This window comes from Anguilla rostrata, chromosome 18, assembly GCF_018555375.3.
Source record: "Anguilla rostrata isolate EN2019 chromosome 18, ASM1855537v3, whole genome shotgun sequence".
NCBI classification, from domain to species: Eukaryota; Metazoa; Chordata; class Actinopteri; order Anguilliformes; family Anguillidae; genus Anguilla; species Anguilla rostrata.
Genome location: NC_057950.1, coordinates 16,427,146 through 16,443,857, shown reverse-complemented (window position 1 = coordinate 16,443,857; position 16,712 = coordinate 16,427,146). Strand labels below are relative to the sequence as shown.

The following is a 16,712-nucleotide window of genomic DNA, read 5'->3' as shown; positions in this document are numbered from 1 at the left end:
CTAGGGAGTGATGGGGGCTCACACACCTCTAGCCGACTGCGGAGATGTATATTTCCTTTGTCTTGCGGTTTTTACTTTTTCACAGGCTTTACAGCTAGACAGCGAGGTCATGTTACGGTGTGCTAATGCCAATTTATTAGTAACACCTGGAGCGTTGGACAGCGGTTTCTTTGCGTTTTGGAATTTCACCTGCTGACATGCTCCTTAGCCAACAATTCTCCCCGTTAGCTACGTGGGTAAATATTTTCAATTAATTAAATGGTTAGCAAAAATTGGGGTCTGGGGGGTGTTTTGGTAGTATACTCAAGCACAAGGACGAGCAGTCACATACACATTGTTCCGGAGGCAGGGCCCAGAATACTTCTCAGATAACTGCTGCCTTCTCTTTTGATGTGTGACAACTGCATGATGTTGCTTTGTTATTGGCTGATGTACCATAAATTAATGTGTTGTAGGCCTTCTGCACTCTGGACTGGCTTATGCATTAGCAGAAATCAAAACTTATGCATTCCGGTTAAAAAAGTAAAAATATATAAATTAACAAATGTTTCTCTAATGTCATATGAGTGGTTGTATTTTACACAGTATCTTCTTCAAAAGAATTCATAGTCAAGCTATTGTTTATTTATTGATGGACTACCCTTCACTGGCATAACTGAGGTAGATAGCCATAGATCTGTACATCGGTCCTTAGGAGGGTTCAGGTGTGTTTGGGACTCCCACATGGAGATCCCTTGTACAAAGTTACAAATACTTACAAGTTTCCTTGTTAATTTTGATTCTCAAAAGTTTTTGGGAAACATGCCCCTGTATATTCAGCAAAACTGACATTATATTCATGATTTTTAATTTTTTTTTTTTACCAACAGTTGCTACAGTACTTGAATATTGTTTTGCACCCTATATTAACTTGATGCATTATTGTCATATCATACAGTTTTCTGACATGCATGAATATTATGCGCATTTGGATTTCATTCTGTTTATGAGCAGCCTTTTCCTTTGACCTGAGCCAAGAAATTGGAAGACTCCTTTACAATATTGAGCTGCCTTAGTAAGCAAGGAGTTGATGACTAAAAAACACTCTAGTAAACCTGGCCCTCATTGCAGTGTGTTTAGACGGCACACAGACTAAAAGCTGTCTCATTATGTATACTTGAGACTGAAGACCTAAGGTAATCTACTAAGTTCCTGAGATCAGCGCTCATTTTTGTTAAAATCTTATAAAATAAAAATACCCTTGTATCCAAATATGAATGGCATAACTCATCCAGGAGCGCCCTCAAAACATTCATTATTGATATCATTATTGATGTCTTAACAACACCAATATTTTGCGAGAGTTTGAAATCTAGTATCCATTCATTTGTGATTCTGTAGAGCGGGAGAATGTAACACATGATTCCAGCATGTTTAAAAATAAAGGAGAAAAAGAGGAAAGCTGTTCTGTGCCTCTGAGATGCTTTGAGCAACCTCACTGAGGGCCAAAGTCAATCTTAAAGTGTACTTTTAAATAGCATGTGTTTACAAGTTTAGTGTTACTTTAAATTCCAGAAGTGGCACTCTTCATTTATTTTCTGTTCAAAAGGTCACCCACTCTAAGAACAGAAAAAAACAACAACTTCCTTTTACCTACAATGCAGCCTGACCTGTAGAAACTACATTCTTTTGCCCATAATGTAACCTGATATAATTCTCAATTTGCACAAAATCATAAGGGATATGTGATTGCATCCATATGTAGACCCCTCCCCCTTTCTAGTGAGTACATTTTTAATAAATCATGAAACATGGCCACTTTTTGCAAAATAAGCCTTATCTTTTACATGTGACGTGGAACAAAAGCGAGGTAGAAATCGTCCTGACATTTTGCTTGAACTTTTTTCCTATGTTTTGATAAGTACTAAGCGGCAGTCATACCACTGTGGGGCCTGTTCCTCTCATGGCTGAGACTGCGAAGGGCATGGCTTATTATTTAATACTCGAAAAGGAGACTTGGGAAAATGAAATTATTGGAGGGAGTAGTTGTGGTGGGTCACTGGGGCTAATCATTCCTCCGTACTTAGTACGTATAAAACCAGCGCTCCAGTGCAGTGATGGGGAAACTACTTCAGGAGATGTCTTTCAAACGGCATGCTAAATGGCTCAGTTGACTCACCATGCAGAACTCTGTGCCACTGATTATAAAAGAGTAGGTGTTCTGGCAAAAGTCAACCACATCAATATGGCCACCTCAGAAATGATCATAAATTATGAGTTTCAAATTTTGTGTGAATCATAGACACTGTGGATTGCTTACATTTCAGATAAGAAAGTTTTATGTAAGTTTTAGGCTACTGTTCTCCCTGACAAACACTTCTTTGCTAAACCAGTGTCTCAAAACTAATGTAGAACTGTAACTATTAAAAATTAACATTTAAATGACTGTTTTTATTTTATTTAGCGTGCTGTTTATGAATAAATGTACTGTGCTCAGCCAGTGTGAGAGTAAATGTATGAATGAAGCTGTAATTAGATAAACTTTTGCTTTAGAAGAAAATCAGACAGCATGGGTATTTATATTTCAATTTCACAGCAAGTAAATTACATGGTTCACTGTATATGAACTATGTTGTGCCAGAAGCATTATTAAAAAACCAAAGTTTAGTAATGATAATATGGGATAATAACTCCCTGCTGACGCTAATTGTAAGCAGTGCTGAAGAATTTTCCCACTGTGTACATCTGGCAGGTAGTATAGCTAGCTTGGTAACAATTAAGATAGCTAAGTGAGTGACAATTAAAGGTAGCTGAGTGACAATTAAAGGTAACTAAGTGAGTCACAATTAAATTAATGAGTGTTCAGATCAACCTCTGGAGAATTTTCTTTGGTTCAGAGTCAAACAAAGAAGGCATCCAAATTAACATTGGCAGAAATTCCAGTTTTTATACAAAAATGGCAAGTTTTCTTTAAAAAACTGTGTTTCTCAGAAATAATGCAGCAGAATAAAGTTTTCCCGTTTTGTTTAAAAATGCTTTTAGCCAAAGTGGCTAACAGAAGAGCATTTTACATGATAAGCAGACCTCACAAGACCTAGAGATGTGCGAAGCTTGATGTGTCAGTGTGAGGGGTTTGAAGCAAATGAGGCGGCTCCCGGAGGCCAGTGAAGAGTGTTTCAGAGTGCAGTTGCATGAGCGGATTTTGGCAGGTTGAATCTCTTCTGGAGACATTCTGGCCTTTTGATGATGATTGCATGATGAAGACCTGGGACATTTTAACAGCCATTATCATTTAGTATCCCCTGTGTATCCTATATGTGAGCCAAGTAATGCCTTTTTGCTTGTGGTTTGGATATGTTTGCAGTTTGTTTATTGTCATTACAAAAAATATATGTAATCATGTCATGCAGATGCTCCTAAAATGGGAACACTGCAGAGCCCTGCCCTGCTGTGTTGTCAAAATCCACACAACTCACCTTGCTATCTAAAGAGCTAAGAATAAATGTACTTTTTCTTTTAGAGACGTACCTCTACCATCATTTTAAGCAGGAAAAACTGCCAGTATTATTCTTTTGGGGTCACACCTGGTGATACAGTATTTGTCATCCGGTCGTACATTTACCTTACCCCAAGTCCTGATGTTTGCATAAGTAAACATCCAACGAGGGAACTCTCTGGAGTGGAAAGGGCTCAATTGTGCTTAATAATGCTAATTTCTTCTCCATATTTGTAAGGGCTGGCCGAGGGCGAAAGAAACTCCTGCTGCCTCGACGGTTTTCTGTACGTGCATGCATTCCATTCAGATGTCTAAGAGAAAGACATTGTGCTGCACTAGAACACTCCCTCAAGCAAGGGACAGGGCTTGGAGGAACAGGGAAATGCTGGGGTTCTGTGAACTTTCTACCCAGTGAAGACATTCTGATTGAGAGGATGAACTAATTCTATATCAAGCACTGACACAGCACTGTATTATAAATAGCAAATCAGTAGCCCCACCATGAAACTAAGTGTGAAGTGGTAATTACGAGTGAAATCAGTTATTATTGTCCATCCGTGGGCTGAGATTGCCTAGCAACCATAGCACTGAAATTGAAGCCCAAATCAATATGATGGCCAAAAATAGACTTAACAATTAAATAAAAACAAACAAACAAACAAATACATAAACAGTCACACACATGCATGCACGCAAGCACACACACACACACACACACACACACACACAGGGGAACACTGTCCAATGTTATTATTCAATTAGAATTTTAATGGCATTGTTAATTGCATTCAAAATTAGAACATAAGTATGAGATGGAAAATTCAAGATATTATTTGGATATCAAGAGAGACCTTAAAAAAAGCACATTTTCATGCATTTATTTTTGGCAATAGAAATTTCACAGATGTTTCCAAGCAATCATAATCAAAGAGAAAGTGTTCTGGCGCAAAATGGCTGCTGTGCATCACCCAGGTGGGTGCTACACATTGGTGGTGGTTGCAGTGAGTCTTTGTATCATCACTGTAAAGCACCCTCAGTATGCAAAAATGGCTATACAAATGCAAGGAATTATTATTAACTCAATGTTGTTTTATTATATTATTATTATATAAATGATTATTTCAAAAAATAATTTCTGGTACAAATAAACTGCTGACTGGGGTGGAGCCGGGCATTGGTCATCTACATACATATAGTTTCTTCATGATCAACTTCTGCATGTTTTAAGCGTTCCGAAATAGAATTAGAAATTAATTTGTTTTGTGAAATAAATGTCAACCAACTCTTCATTTTTAACATAAGTAATTCCTTGAGGAGAGCACGCTTCTCTTTGAATCTGCACCACTTTCTGGGTCATGGTTGTCAGATAGGACTCAGCTGGGTGTAAGACAAAGCATTAAGACAGCCTATCCTGCTCATCTCACGTTGTCTTGACTTGTACTTACACCTCTCCACAGCCTGGGACACAATTTCCTGATTTTACAAAATCATAACCATGAGTTCTGCAAGTCCACCTGTCAAATTTGGCCCCAATTTATTTTGGCAGGATCATTGCAGTTGGCATGGAAATTGGAAATACCACACTGCACTTTTTTTTGTAATACAAAGACATCTCCTAAAGTTTTAAGTTTCCATCAAGTAAAAACTTATTTTATTGTATGTGCAAAAACCACAACATGAACTCTTGTACCAAAAACAAAATGAAGGATGTGGGGGAGGCAATGCTTGAAGTGGGCTGGAATGGACTAGTATGGGGACTTTTTTTTGCTCATATGAGTACCAAGCACTTTTAGTAGCATTTTGCTGGTTCTCATATGCTTTATTAATGTATTTATTTTTTTTATTTTGCAATCCCCCCTTCCCCATTTTACCATCACAATCTCCAACACCAGCCCCACCTCCCCTCTAGGTTTGCAATATCCCACCCCCGCTGTCCACGATCGCAATCTCTCTACCCCCCATCTGTGATTGCGATTGTATTGCCTTCTTATCTGGTTACCCTTAATCCTGCATTTTCTCACTTTAAGCACTCGGGGTGGGGGTGGGGGAGGGGGGGACACTCAGGATGTTTGTGGCCATGTGCTGTGCCATAACTTACAATGTGGCATTTCAAGGCCTCTAACAAAACATGTGCTGATCTTCTAGGTTCAGCATGAGCTGCCTGACCTGCTGTCCCTATGATTGTTTCTTTAATTCATTTTTTGCGGTAGCTTTTATAATTTTTGTGGATCTATGGTGTGTTTAATTGTCATTATGGGACAGAATAAAGAGTTTTTGATCTTTCAGACAAATGGCAAAAATGGGGAAAATTATAAAATCTATATCACACCCTGTAATTAGTATGACTTGATACACATTTGAATTATATTTCAGTTCTTGTTTTGATGTTATATATATATCTCTTTCTGTTACGAGTCGGGGAGTTGAAAAAAAAAACAACCATTTCAGAATAAAGCCGTTTCACGTTTTTTGTCCATTTAATATTGACATGCAATTTTTACTACTGAGGTAGGTATGGGACCATGACCAAAGCTTTGTACTGAGCTATGTACTTGGGGAACCATTACAGCTCCACATATTATCTCAACTGAATAACCATGGTGCTAAAATGTAATGTACTGGAACAGAACTATGCCAGACCTTTAATGTTCTGGTGGAAGCACTGAACTATACTGTGGGGCAAAAGACTGATTGGAAAAGTTTTGAATCATCATCAGAAGAAGGCAGAATCTGAAGGTCATTGCAGAAAATATATAATACATACTACCTCTGTAGCATTCATAATCATTCTCAAATATGCGAATGCAGCTGACCTGCTGTGTGAAAACAAACAAACAAACAAACAAACAAACAAACAAACAAACAAACAAACGCAATAGATCTGAGGACAATGCTTGAGGCAAAGGATGATTCAGATCTATCCTGGTGTTTAAAGACTCAACAGTGTTTATTATGAGGAAATCAGCAATATATCGCTGTTTAGCTTTATTTCACGTTCTCTCCTGTTCAATATTGTTCATCACGTTTTCCTGAATTGTGAAATATGAACATTATGAGGTATCTAAGGTTTATGGTAGCTGGATTCCACAGACTTGCACACAGCATTCTTCAGTGAAAGGGTTAATATCTTTTCCTTCTTTCATTCCCCTTGTCTTGTTGCAGACAAATACATCACCCATCTGTCTAACACATATTCCCACACAGTTAATTACGTATTAACACATATTCTTGTGCACACACACGCACAAACACGTGCGCACACACACACACACACAAACATTCCCTTTGTTGTAATACATGCAGTTACACTGCATTGCATTCTGGGTTTGCACAGGCTCAGACAGAAGTGCCAGAACTTTAGAAATGTGGCTAATGTTCTGCAAATGACCCTCACTGAGCGTGTTTTAGCATTGCTGTGTTATCCAGTGATCTGAGCCTGCAGATGATCACGTGCGTGCCGCTGAGCACGCGGGACAGCAGGCGGTTCCTTCATTAGATCCTTTTTGCGAGGGTGAAAAGCGACGTGACCCAGCTAATGCCTGATTCTGCATTGTTGGTTCTGAGCCTTAGTTAACCCACTCATCTGAGAGTTTGACTGTTTTCAGCTGTCAGCTAAAAGCTGTCCAATGGTTTCACTGTCTTTCTTTTTCTGTACCATCCACAGATGGCGTTTTGTGTTATATTCCCATTTAGGGCTAACAACACTGATATTTGGAGGCAACATTTGACTGTTATTCACAGATAATTGTGGAATTATCCTTCAGAGGAGCATCTTGTCTAATTGTTTAGTGGATGATGAACAGTGGATGACCTCTGCTGAGAGTGATGATTTTTAAAAATTAAAATTATTTTATGTTTGATGCACAATATACAGATTTTATATATATATATATATATAATTTGCTAAATTGATGCTGATAATGTGTTTTTCGCTCACCACTTCTGATTGGAGGTCAGCACTTAAAATATCTGTTTATCTGACTCACCACTTCCCTTCAAATTACCTTGCACCTTCCGTGTACGCTGGGAATTTTCTGGACTTTTCCGTGTCTTGCTGTATTCAGCTACGACATTTAACGTTTAATATGAAGGAAATCTACAGACTTTTTGCGTCGATGGATAACGGTCATTCCTGGTTCTTTTGTTCTCAGGTCAGATATGTGGCGGATTGGTACAGGGGCTCAATGGGACGATAGAGAGCCCCGGCTTTCCTCACGGTTATCCCAACTATGCCAACTGCACCTGGATCATAGTCACCGGGGAACGCAACAGGATACAGCTGTCATTTCACACCTTCGCTTTGGAGGAGGACTTTGACATTGTCTCCATCTACGATGGGCAGCCTCAGCCCGGCAACCTGAAGATGAGGTAATAAGGATGGTTTCATTTTTTCATGCAGTCTTTCCCCTTCCTGTATTACAAATATGCTGGTGTTTTGTGGAGCCCAATTGAGAGTATTCTTTAAGACTGTCATCCTGGGCTGAGTCCGGGGAAAAATGATCACGTGAGGTGTGTGTCTTTCCAGTTAATGGCTCAAGAGGCTGGCTAGCATCTGTCATATTCATCTCAACAACTTTGGAATTTTAGTTCATGACTTTTATGTCATGCAAATGTGCTGATGTGTTTCAGCAAGAGGGAACAACTGGCTTTTATTCTGTACATGCTTTGAGAAGTTTCCTGTCAAGAAAAATCTGAGATTAATGACAGTAACAAACTCAGTCATGAACTGAATTACTGTATGTGCAATGAATGCTGATATTGTTTTTATTATTTTCATACATTTTTCTTTGAGGACATATGGTGCTGTCAAATGTTAGATTATGATGTCTGGTAGAACTACAAGAGAAGTAGAAAAGATTTTATTGCTATTTTGTAGGACGTCACTACTGTAGATCTCTGTATATGCTATTGTTTATGATATTAGATTACAAATGGCTATTATTTAATTAATTTCATTCAATTCACTTCCTGTCTCCTCTACTGAGTTTCTCATCCCACTAGCAAATGGGGAAGTGTAACTAAAGGCTAAAAAAGTGAATACTGTCTGTGCCACGCTGCACAGAGGCTTCATGGCAAGGTTTTATTTTCAATTTTGGAAAATTAGATGGGGGCCAATATAAGAATAACATCAAAGATCAGAGATTCCCAAATGACAACGATATGGCCGTTTAAATCTTTGTAGATTAGATTAGATTAACAAACGGTTTTGAATATGTTTGTTTCAATGTTTCTTTTTTCATTCAGGACTTTTTCCTTCTGTTTTTCCCTGAAGTCACTTCTAAAGTGGCAGGTTGCAGTTTTTGGCTACAAAAACCGCGCCAGATATTCAGCTGACATGAGGATGAGTAGAACATGACAGGAAATTGATTTTAAAGTGAAACGTTCCTTTAAATCTCTCTTTTTTGTACTTTCCCTTGTACCATGAAAGTAACTTTTCCCTGAAATACTGAAGTACCTTTTAAGTGAACGATTTACTCTTACTAGAGTAGTTTCGAGAACAACTGCTTTTACCGGTAAGTATCTCTGAAATAGCAGTATTTCTACACCTGATGCAGAATGTCATGGCGAATGTACTCTTTATTGCCATTACCAATGTAAACCTGGATTCAATTTGGGTTCAACTTTTAGTGACTTTCATCCTGTTTTTTTTCTTCATTTAAATAGTTTTTTTGTTACCTTGATACCAGAAAAATGCAACAATGTTGCAACTAATGACTTTAGAAAAAAATCTGACCGTGCCTCAGTAGCACTTAGCCTGTTAATAAGCAGAATCAGGACTAATGAAAGCTGAATACTGCATCCTTCAACAAAACTGAGAGAAGACACGCACACACAAGTGAGCATTTGCTTATTTACTTGCTTATGTACAAGATGGTCATGTTGAAGGAATATGAGGTCTCACTTCCCTGGCTATGCATAGTAAAGAGGAGGAGTGGCCAGCCCTTACAAGGGACATGCAATGGAAACAGGAATGGGGGCACTTACAGCCTTTTTTTATTTTGTGGTTCTATATCCCTTAGCCAAGGTTCTGTTATTGGAAATGGAAAAATGGAGTTTGCACTTTCTCTCTGCGCTTCATTAAATGGGGTATATGTTCTATACTGATAACATGCCAGCAAGCAGCCTTGTAGTGTTGAATGGGAGAGAAAACTAGAAACGGTGTGCTAGCTAGCCATTTATCATTTACTGGTCTCTAAGGATGAGTGTCTGAGCTTGGGAAATGAGCTTGTAACCATAAGGTTGCAGGTTCAAATCCCATGTGTGATCCTGCTATTGTACAAGGGGACAAGGTACTTAGCCTGCATTGCGCTGGCAAATATCTGGCAGAATAAATGGATAGTATGAAAGAAGTGAACAATTTAAGTCAGTCCAGATAAGGGTAAAAGCCCTTGGGGACAAAAAAAGAATTGTAAAAATAAGTCCTTTAACCTCCAATAGAAGAGTAGCTAAGCCAATTATTTGATTATAAGTGCTGTGTAGGATAAGAGCTTATGCTTGAATTTGCAAGATAATTAATGATAGGCTCTTTCTTAAACAAAACTAGCATCCTTTTATTTTGTAATCTACCAACACACATACATAATCAAACCCAGTCAAGTACACGTTATGCATATCATAGCTTCTTTAAGTTTCTGCACCTTGAGAATGTAGGTGATGATCCATCTTTCTCCCAACTAGATAAGCCGTTCAAAGCAGTACATCTTTTGTGAATTTTAAGAGATATTCCACTTTATAATTATTTATGGATCTGGATTTGAAAATTACCACACATGTATTCTTTGTGCCTACCCCTTTCCTCATATTAAATCCTATTTTCACAGCCAAGGCACAATTTAAAAACAGGAGCTCTAATTCAAATGAGAAGTAATTTTAGGAATTTCCAGGGTAAAATAACACAACATGCCACTGACAACATGATTTTTGAATGCTTTTCAAGGTGAAATTTTCATGAAAAAGTGTTTCATGAGCAACGTAGCTCAGAAAACAAGAGAGGAGGAGCTTATATAGGGTCAGAGAAACAGCACAATATTTAGATAACAGATTTATATAACCTGACTCACAGGTTGTCTGTGCCACATTGTTCATATCTACGGCTAGTAAAAAGCTCTTGAAAGATAAAGCTTTTATTTCCTTAAAAGATTATGTCACCATACTACATATATAGAACATTTCAGGAGTTTCACATGAACTGCAAGGGAAAATAAGCTCCAGCTACACTTGAAGAGCGGAAGGAAAATGCTATTCTATTATTTATCATTTCGTGTGAACTGGAGATACCTTACTGCAAGATGACAAACGTTGCTTTACATGTATACTGTACATGCTATCTTGTGTGAACTGCAGGACTGCACTGATGGCATGAATCTTTGAGGGCAGAAGTTGGTGATAATATAGGTTCCAGTCTTTCCATGTTGTCCTTGTGGTCTCTTTTGCAATTGCATCTTTACTGAAATACCCTTTATTTGTGGATAGAACATGACAAACTGATGCTGAATAAATATATCATGATTATAATGGATGATGGATTTAAATATAATTCGTTCCTGCAAAACCACCCATGCCTCCACAACATATTCAACAAATCTTTACTTGTTTTTTTTTTTTATATAATCACCCCCTATCAAGGATGCATCATTGCCTCTGCGCATCAGAGCCTATAATTTATAAAGCATCACAGAATTGAATGAGGAATGATGAGAAATGAGGATAAATGCCATCTTCAAACTAAAAAAAAAAGAAAAAGAAAATCCTACTGCAGAGACGGAGGCGGGAGTTAGTTATAAAGTTCCTCATGCTTGCTTTCAGCAGCGATTTCAACATTATAAAAGCTTGCAATGCATCATGTTCTTACAGGGCTTGTCCTTCGCTAGCAATATTCGATATTGCAGGGTAAAACAACGTGCTCATTTTCCTTTAAACTTGAGCTGGCACATCTACTCCACCACTATTTCCTGTGGGCAATGTTTACCAGTTTATTTCAGTACCCTATAACTAAAGAATTGAATAGTGTCTGTTTTTTTCCTCTTTGTCAATGTCATACACGACATGGACAAAAGTAGGTGGGTACCTGACATCCAACATCTCATCCAAAATTAAGGGCATTAATATGGAGTTCGTCAACCCTTTTCTGCTGTAGCAACCTCCACTCTCCTGGGAAGGCTTTTTAATATATGTTGGAATGTTGGAACATTGCTGCAGAGATTTGTTTCCATTCAGCCAGGAGAGCATTAGTGAGGTTGGGTACTGATGGGGCGATTGGGCCTGGCTCACAGTTGGGTTCACAATTGATCCCAGTGGTTTTGGATGGGGTTGAGGTCAGGGCTTTGTGTAGGCCAGTCAAGTTCTTTCACACCGATCTCGACAAAACCATTTCTATGTTGACCTCGCAGCGTGACCGGGGGCACTGTCAAGCTGAAATAGGAAAGGGCCTACCCCAAACTATCGCCACAAATTTGGAAGCATGGAATTGTCTAGAATGTCATTGCATTTCATTGGAACTAAGGGGCCTAGCCCAAGCCATGATCAACAGCCCCAGACCAAGGGGTGTCCAGGTACGTTTGGTCATATAGTGTACCATTCACCTGTAAAATAAAAGTGACCACAATACTTTTTTCTTTGTTGATCTGAAGTGACCATTAACAATAAGTTATGTCAGACTAGACTATCCCAAGAAGTACAGTGATATATCCTTCTCAAAGAGCTGTACCATCACATGATAATAAAATATCTGCCACATCTTTATGAATAGCTTTGAAATGTCTTTGCTGTCATCTGCTTATGCAACAGCTACATTACAGTGAATCACATTGACTACAAGTGACTTCTGAAAATTCTTCATATGCAAAGTCATAGGAAAGTAATGAGTGTTTTGCGACAGGGTAGGTCCTTATGAACATGTGAAACATGCTAAAGTAATGCAATGATTCAGATGAATTGTTCATTCATCTGAATAAAGGACTGGGTGACAGCATCCCACAAGAAATATTTTTTATTATCTCTTGTAGCCTTACATTTACTTCAGGACACCACGTTAACACATTCAGACTTGAATTTTCAATAACATTGAGAAGCATGCTTCAATACACAACTTAATAAATAGGTGGGGCATGTCTAAGCATTTGAAATTGGCTTAGACATTGCTGATATTTTCTCTCTGCTGAAGAAGCCTCTCTCAGCAACACATTTAATATTCTGCACGCATCTTGTGTGCTGATTATACATAAAATAGCCGTTCTGTGTTTCATGCATCTTCCATTCCATTCCCTTTCATTAATTTTCTATTCACACGCTTTTTGCATAATCTTAATGAATTCTTATGGCCATCTGTGAGTAGTCTTGGGTTAGCCTGCATATATATATATAATATATATATATATATATATATATATCATACATATACAGTATATATGTGTATATACCAATAGTGTCAAATAAAAATGATACAGCAATGAATTTCAATGTGTAGTATAGTTACATTATTTATTGACATCTTCTTGTTATAATCTGGTAATCTTGGTAATTATTTTCCCCCATCCTCTGTGACAGTGTAATACAGCTGCAAGCATGTAATATACCGTATGTATATATTATCATAAATACCACACATACCTATTTTTTAAATAAAATATTTACATTTCAGCACTAGATAGGGTACTCTTTGACCCGAGTACACCATTTTATAAGACTTGGACATACATTTCTTTGTAACATTTCACAGTAGCTTTGAATTACAAATAAATGTGTCTCTTGTTGGCAAATTCAAATTGGGGATTGCAGAACATGCCTTTATTTCAGAAATCATTGCATGTCTTGGTGACAACGAGATCATGGAGGTTACTCCTACATGTCTTTACCTTACAACTTTTACAACACAAAAACATTTTTTTCCACCATTGAGGATTTATAATTATGCTAATGGCATTCTGCATTGATGCTAATTAAACAATTTAGACCCAAAGGGCTGGAGATGCAACTACTCTCCATCTCTATATTTACACCTACCCCTCTCTCCTTTCCCTCCTTCCAGTCTTCTTCTCTCACTGTCTCTTCCTCATCCCCTCTTTCTTCCCCTGAAATTCTCTCTTTTTTGATATGCACACAACATGCTGAGATCACAAAAACTCAAAAACTTGTGAGGTAACTGCACCAGATTTTACATGGTCAAGATCATTTAGCCACACAAGCTGTTGCTCTGTGTTTGACAATTAAGTTTCACGCAACAGTGAAAATGTCTCTCTGTCGCATTATTTCTGGTACACTGAAGTCCTGTAAGCACAAAGTGCCAATGAAACACAAGCCTGAGAGTCATGCATACATAGTGGATGAGTGTGCCCTTCATTCAGAGGAAACCAGGTAAGATATAAAAACCAATGAGACATACAATAGAAAAACCGTTCTATTGTGTATAAATTCCTCTACACGCAATGGGAGTAAATTAAGGATTATTAATTTGATTAACTAATTGACATTTTGCCACTGTTCAATAGTCCATTGAACTCGTTAACATGTGTTGGCAGGTGTAATGAGTTTTATGCACTGCAACCTGACAGTGGTCTCACGTTAGAGACCATTCTTGATGAAAATGTCTGCTCACATCCTGAAACTTCCAGTCAGCTGATGTAGAGTTGCTCGCCTGTTCTATCCTTGCACCTTAAACTAACACATGGACATCACAATCCAGGAGTATGTGCTTCCGTCGGTAGTTGCCCCTTGTTAACGTTGTCCTTCCCTCAGAGTTTAATGGTGACGACATCTTCGACACTGTTCCTGAGGAAACATAATCAAGTTGGGCTGTCATCGTTACGGAAGCTCATGCCAAACATACAACAATCATCCCTCTTGCAAAGTCACTGAAGTCTCGTCTTCTGACCATGCATAGACAACCAGCCTGCCGGCATTTTTATCCAGAACCCTATTAATGCTGGCCTGTTAATGGTTAATTAACTTAAAAACCTCATCTATGTAGGAGCACCTGCTGTCAATATATGTTGTGCACCTCTGTTTTTGGCTAATTTCTTAAGAGATGCCTACCTTTCATGTGCATTCATTTGTAGCTGTAATAATATAAATTTCACAGCAGAGTCTTTAAACCATGTTAGAAAGTAAATAGCACACAAAGGCCACCTTGCTAGCTTTAGCATACTGCAAGACTTTGGCTGTCCAGCGAGACAGTGAGGTACCGTCAGCACACATTCCCTAGGCAGCCCTGGTGCCAAAAGCTCCGGGTGAGCTTTTGAAATGTTGGGAAGGACAGTAGCAAGCTGCCTGAGACTGCAAGAGCCTGGCAGGATTACATGAAGTAACGGGCCCTTTAGATCTTTCAGGCATGGAGCAGGAGTCGGCACTTTTATCTAACAAGGAACCAGTGAAAAGATAAGCTTAAAGAGGCTATAGGTGATCTCTTTGTGGTTTATTTTCGATCAAATATTTGGGGCAACATTTTAACCCTCCTGTTCTGTTCATTTTTTAGGTACAGCAAAAATGTTCCCGGGTCAATCCCCATACAGGGGGGGTTTGCAAATACATGAAATGAACCATTTTCATTTAAAATGTTGATTACACTAATTAAGGCCAGTAGAAGAAGTTTCATACTGAAAAAATAATTTTAAGTATTTTTCCTAGATTTTCAAAGGGTCAATTTGACCCGCAACATAACAGGAGGGTTAAGCTAATTGGAGTGTGTGGACTGCAGGGAAGTGAAAGCATTGACTGAAGTTTATTTTTCTTCTTCTCGGACAGAATGAAAATGTCTCGCTTTGACCAAAAAAACAAAAACAAAAAAAACACCAAAAGAGATATTTGTTTCTGTTGGAATTGCCAAGAGATGTGGGAGGGTCAAATATTGCAGCCTCCTCTTTAATAGTTAAAGAAAAATGAATCGGCCTATATTTATGAGAAACCATTTTTTGACTCAGGGTTGCCTTAGGACAGGTAGAGACAGGTGAATACCCACAGGCATGCACAATTCTTTCACTCCTTGTTAGCAGCCTGTCAATCAAAGGTAGTGCTTCTTAGACCTCACCATTCTGAATGCTTTTTCTTCATACCTCACTTAGGCTGAATTACGACAAAATTAATTTTATTATATTGCCACACTGATACTGAACTTCAGTGAGCTACTGTTACTAAATAAGGCCATATTTGCTCTTGGGCTCAGCGGTTGGATGTGACAGCACTAGTGCTGCTGTAAAGGTCTGTGAAGCACCCTTGGGCGATTAGTTAAGTCTGTAACTGGGAGAACAATCAAATTCTGTCCTATTGTACAGCTCTGCACAGGTAGTGAGTAAGTAACTGCTGCTGCTGCTACTACTTACAACTACTTACTACTACTACTAATATTAATATTAATAATAATAATAATAATAATAATAATCATCATCATCATCGTCATCATCAATATTTTTATATTTCACTGCAAGTGAGGCCACTCCACTTCAAAACTTCCCCATCAGGCAGACATAAAGTTTATTATATGTTAAGCCCCAAGTTGTTCTCAAAGCTGACAAATTACACTATTTCACCGTCTCCATGTAGTTTAGGAGTTTGGCCTGAAACCAGTACATTTCAGGATCAGTTCCCCTCCAGGACCTTATTATTGTACTATGGGACAAGATATTGAACTTGAATTGCTGTGGTAAATATTTAGTAGAATCAATGGATGGCATAAAAAGTAAGCAGTGGACACTGCAAAGCTGCTGTATCAGATGCAGGCTGTTTATGATAAGCCCCGAAGCTTGTTCTTAAAGTTGACCAAACACACTGTGTCATCACCTCTGCAGGATGCATAGTTGTTTTATCAGTGGACTGGCTTACGTTAGTCCTGCCTCTTGTTCTTTAACATCTTGATATAAAAAGCAGTAAATTAGCCAGTGGGCTGGAGCCTCTCCAGATTGCTCGCCTCTTCAGTGCTGACTTTGCAAGTGCATGAATAAATGATTTCCTCAACCCTGGGTAAAACCTTTGTAAGACTGTCCCCGCTCCTTTTATTGCTTCTACCATACCGTGTACAATTCCACACACACACACGCACACGCACACACACACAAAGTAAGTTTGTAAGAAAGGTAAATTAATGTATATTTTCTCCATCTTGTTTGTGCCAAACAAATAAATAAAGGGCTGAGGTTCTTACTTATTTTATGAATAGGCAGTTAGGTAGGGCACACTGTCATTATATCACCTGGGATATTTGAGAGAAAAAAGGTATAAGGAGTTCCTCAGACCAGCCCAGTCACAG

General features: G+C 38.4%; 1 protein-coding gene across 1 annotated transcript in view; it reads left to right on the top strand.

The window, feature by feature from the left end:
• Positions 1 to 16,712, top strand: part of csmd1a (CUB and Sushi multiple domains 1a) — a 499,342-nt gene that overhangs the window by 114,180 nt on the left and 368,450 nt on the right. The window contains exon 2 of the mRNA XM_064317365.1: positions 7,627 to 7,843. Within this exon, the coding sequence (XP_064173435.1) occupies positions 7,627 to 7,843 (217 nt within the window). The remainder of the gene's footprint in view (positions 1 to 7,626; positions 7,844 to 16,712) is intronic.